Below are 4,386 nucleotides of genomic sequence, written 5' to 3' on the forward strand. Positions count from 1 at the left end.
GTGCCCTACGTAGGGAATAGGGTTGCATGGGGATCTGATCTAAAGTAGTGCACTATGTAGGGAATAGGGTACTGTTTGGGACACATTATGGTGATTCCTCTCTGGTGTGGGTGGGTATCACTGTAATGGCATGTCAATACAGAGACATGGAAATGAATGTGTGAAAACAGCAGAAATAGCTTCTGTAAGCAGTTAAGCTTCTCTGTTCCTTCAGGTCATTTAAAATTGCATGGATTTGGGCCTTTTAAAGTATTTATTTATTTATAGACAGATTCAAACATTTCGATGTTAAAAGTTCAAATCTAATTTAACGTTTAAAGTTCTGTAATTTTGTCTTGACAATTTCACAGAAATAATAACACAACTGTTTTGACCCAGATTTTTTTTCAGGATGTTGTCCATTACTGCCCAGGTGAGGGAGGTACCTGCTCAGGTATTGTATTTTGTGTCATATAGCTCAGAGTAAATGGAGCATGTCCTATAGCATGTGTTCATTTGGTTTGGGGCAACATATAAAATGTTCTCACCGGGGTCAAAGGGTAAATGGTGGTATCAAAATGACAGCCACAAAGAAATGTACTAATGTATACCTTTTTAGGTCATCATGGACAAGATGCTGAAATGTTTTTGACTACTATATTTCGTTCCCAGGCCCCCATCCCCGCAGGAGGCCTTTTGACATTTGGTAGGCCGTCATTGTAAATAAGAATTAGTTCTTAAACTGACTTGCCTAGTTAATAAAAGGTTAAATTAATTCATTAATACAATTCGATGTGGTCTTTCCAGCAGTGTTTTACCGCCCCCAAGCGGACAAATGCGATATAACACCTTATTATCTTCACGAATCAGAGAAAGAGAAATTCTCTGCGAATCAGAGTTGAGAAAACATGTCACATGACCAACAGTAGTGAAGTCAAAGACAGATCTTTGAAGCCATTTCGGCCATTGTGGAAAGTGGAAAGGACCTCGCCAAGAAAGGACAAAATAAAGCATTGAAAGACGAGGAAAAGGGACAAGACAACAACTGTCAAATCTGCCAGTAACTCGCGATTGTAGAGATGGTCCAATCGTGCTCAGCTTACGGATGCAAAAACAGATATCATAAAGACAGAAACATTTCATTTCACAAGTAAGTTCAACTCCCGACATCACCACGGTCACTCTACAGATAATGATCATACATGCTCTAGCTGTCTAGCCTCGTCTTGCTTACTATCTAGTCAGTTGACTAGCTGTTATCACAGCTTTTGCACAGTTGTTGAGAATCGCAAGATTCCCCATGACCTAGCCCAGTCTCCAACCAGGCTTCACGTAAAAAGGGGAAACGTGACAACGACGTGATTTTGGAGGTATGGCAACTCGAGGCTACCCATGACCTAACTATCTAGCTTCTGTTGACTTAGTTGTAGGGTTAAACGCGTGGGAATAGCTACCCATCATGGCTATGTTGGTGTTGCTTATAAGTAGTAGATTGCAATGTTCTTGTTGCCTCTCACTGGTATCTTGTTAACGTTTGCTGCGTTCCACCGCGCGTCAGACTGGCGCTGCGCTGCGTTCCACCGCGCGTCAGACTGGCGCTGCGCTGCGTTCCACCGCGCGTCAGACTGGCGCTGCGCTGCGTTCCACCGCGCGTCAGACTGGCGCTGCGCTGCGTTCCAACGCGCGTCAGACTGGCGCTGCGCTGCGTTCCATCCTGCGTCAGACTGGCATCCCTATCACGAAGCAGACGTTGACTACTTAGGCTATTTACAGTCGGTAGATTCAGCGCTGACCGATGTAGCCAGTTGGAGGAGCGATGGTTGGCTAACAGTAGTTGGTGCTAAGCTTTGCTCCTGCAACAGTGACTAGCTACTGGACTACCAACACAGTAACAACAGTATTCGTGAACCTTCGAGTTTGTTTTGTGTTTGATACTGTAATGTAACAATACTTTGTCGGTGTATTGCAGGTTCCCGCTAGCACGGCCAGACGTGTGTGGGAAATGGGTTGCAGCAATGAGGAGAAACAATTTCAAGCCAACCAGATACAGCAATATCTGCTCTCAGCATTTCACTAAAGACTGCTTCAAACCAGAGTGCAACAACCGAGTCCTGAAGGAGAATGCTGTACCTTCTCTATTCTGTTTCAGTAAACTACAAGTCAAGGTAAAACGCACACACAAGGATGCATCATTTTCCCTGTGGAACCTATAGCCTGGTCTCAGATCTGGTTTGTACGGTCTTGCCAATGCCTTTGGTCGTTGTCACACCTATCACGTCTGGTGTTACAATTGGCATGACAACAACCTAATAAGTTGACAAGACCGAACACGTCTGGCACCAGGCTGGGGTATGTATACCAAACTATCAAACATGGAATTCTTTTAGATTTCTACTTAATTATTATTTTTCATAGGCAGAGTCCTTGGTGGACCCGTTACCTCCAGAGATGGACTTCTCTCTGACCCTCCCCTCCCTCCCCCTCTCTGACACAGAGGAGACCCAACAGGAGATGCAGACCGAGACCCATCACACTGTAGACCCCTTACCCCTGGTAGAGAACCTTCCCCACAGCATGTCCATCTCCTGCGACCACAACTACACCGTAGAGGACACGGTTCAGCAGAAGAAGAGGATTGAGCAGCTGGAGGAACAGCTGGACAAGCTGAGGAAGAAGTTAAAGACCGTGCAGCAGAAGTGTCGGAGGCAGGAGAGACAATTGAAGAGGTTTAAGGCTATCGGAGAGTTCCAGAGGATGAACAGAGACCCGGCGCTAGGGGAGGGATATGTGATTCTACCCCAACGGCTCTATGATGCGCTCAAAGGGATTGAGCCCGTAGAGGGTCCATGAAGCCTCAAACACACCTAGCCTGGGTGCCAAGTCTGTGGAGTTGGCAAGACCACAAACCGGTCTGGGACCAGGCTGTAATAGGCCAGGCTTACGGACCCTGGTTCTCTGGGTCTGCCTTCAGTGTATTGGGGGGGAGGGGTTGTCCCAGGTTTATCAGTCCCTGCTTTATTAAAGGGTCAGTGTGAGGACTCTCACATCACCTCTCCCAATAGAGGTGTAGCGGATGGCTAAGCTGTCTCTACTACCTTTCTGAGACCTATAGAACTACTGCCGTCCTGTATCCAGACATGTCTAGGGGTCAGTGGTATTGATGGTCATTTCCTGTGTTGTGTCCGTGTGGAGCGTTGTAATGCAAGCCTGTCGGGTGTGTTTTCCACTTTTGTCACAGACAACCAACGACACACTGTCTTTTGTAGCATTTCTATTTCATTTTCTTCAGACTGTAAAGTTAAAGGGAAAAATCCCTCAAAGTACAATAACTCTATTTGAAGGGTTGCTTTTAGTGTGGTGGAGGGAGGAACACGTGTGTGTGTGTACTGTATGTCATTGTTTAGTAATGTTAGTCAATGTATGCCTACTCTTGGACAAAAAAATGGGAGGTTTGTAATTGGCCGGGACTTTCTCTTCTACTGTAATATGAAACCATGTGACCCGACTGGTCAGCTGTCACTTTGAACTATTGTTGCTGCTAGGCAACAACCTTGCATTAGAGCAAACATGTTTCAATAAAAAATGCATCTAAAATGGTTTCATGAATATTGCTAGCAACAACAGATTTTTGGACAAGGAATCCTGGGAAAAGTTGAGGGTGAAATGTAATCATGTACGATTTATGTTCTTAATAAGCCTTTAGCACAACATGGGCCTGGGAGGCTCGCATATGGATGTAGGTATCCACAGTTATCCATCAATTCTTCTTATATTCCCCCAAAATGTTGTTTTTGACCATAAATGCACTGTAATTTTAAAACTTAACGGCAAATGGAACACTGACCTATGGCAGCATGTGTAGAGTCGCAGGAGATTCACTTTTAAAACGGCACAGTTAATTCCCAGAACCCGAGACTTGATTAGTTGGGTCTTGAATTGCAGAAGTCATAGTTAAAACTACTTGGGATGCTATTTTTAATGCACCGTTAAGAAGTTGTGATTTATTATGAGGGGGTCCCTGATGAATTCAACGTTTAGCAACCCCTGATATAGGGTCCCATGTAGGATGCACCCCATGGTGTTCCAAGGTGAAGTTTCTCCTAGGTACAGATCTAGGATCAGCTTCCCCCTCATCCAATCCTAACCTTAACTATTAGTGGTGAAAATCCAAAACTGACCCAAGATCTGTCTAGGAGTAACTCCTCCCACTCCGGTAAAGACTACCTTTGTGGAGAATCTTATCTCTTGTATTTCTGTTGAAAAGACCAAGTCAAAAGGGCTGTTATTGGGGTTATGACCATATTTAAAGCCATAAGGGAAACTGGACCTTGAATTAAACATAGGCGCCTTATTGTGCGAGACCCAGTTTGGTGTCAATCAGAAAAATAATTCTCATAACATTTTAAT

At 44.6% G+C, this 4,386-nt stretch overlaps 1 protein-coding gene across 1 annotated transcript; it reads left to right on the forward strand.

Annotated features, from left to right (window-relative positions):
- Positions 1-914: 914 nt before the first annotated feature.
- thap1 (THAP domain containing, apoptosis associated protein 1) lies at positions 915-3,693 on the forward strand. The gene is made up of 3 exons (XM_020473458.2): positions 915-1,129; positions 1,949-2,144; positions 2,395-3,693. The coding sequence occupies exons 1-3, from the start codon at positions 1,059-1,061 to the stop codon at positions 2,827-2,829; spliced, it is 702 nt and encodes a 233-aa protein (XP_020329047.2). The 5' UTR covers positions 915-1,058; the 3' UTR covers positions 2,830-3,693.
- The last annotated feature ends 693 nt before the right edge of the window (positions 3,694-4,386 follow it).

Source organism: Oncorhynchus kisutch, linkage group LG23 (assembly GCF_002021735.2).
Source record: "Oncorhynchus kisutch isolate 150728-3 linkage group LG23, Okis_V2, whole genome shotgun sequence".
In the NCBI taxonomy this organism is placed as follows: domain Eukaryota; kingdom Metazoa; phylum Chordata; class Actinopteri; order Salmoniformes; family Salmonidae; genus Oncorhynchus; species Oncorhynchus kisutch.

Bases quoted from the DNA above. Each gene is read 5' to 3' on its own strand.
- thap1 (XM_020473458.2), top strand. From the start codon at position 1,059: ATGGTCCAATCGTGCTCAGCTTACGGATGCAAAAACAGATATCATAAA. The intron at 1,130-1,948 runs GTAAGTTCAACT...GGTGTATTGCAG, and splicing joins AGAAACATTTCATTTCACAA to GTTCCCGCTAGCACGGCCAG. The intron at 2,145-2,394 runs GTAAAACGCACA...TATTTTTCATAG, and splicing joins TCAGTAAACTACAAGTCAAG to GCAGAGTCCTTGGTGGACCC.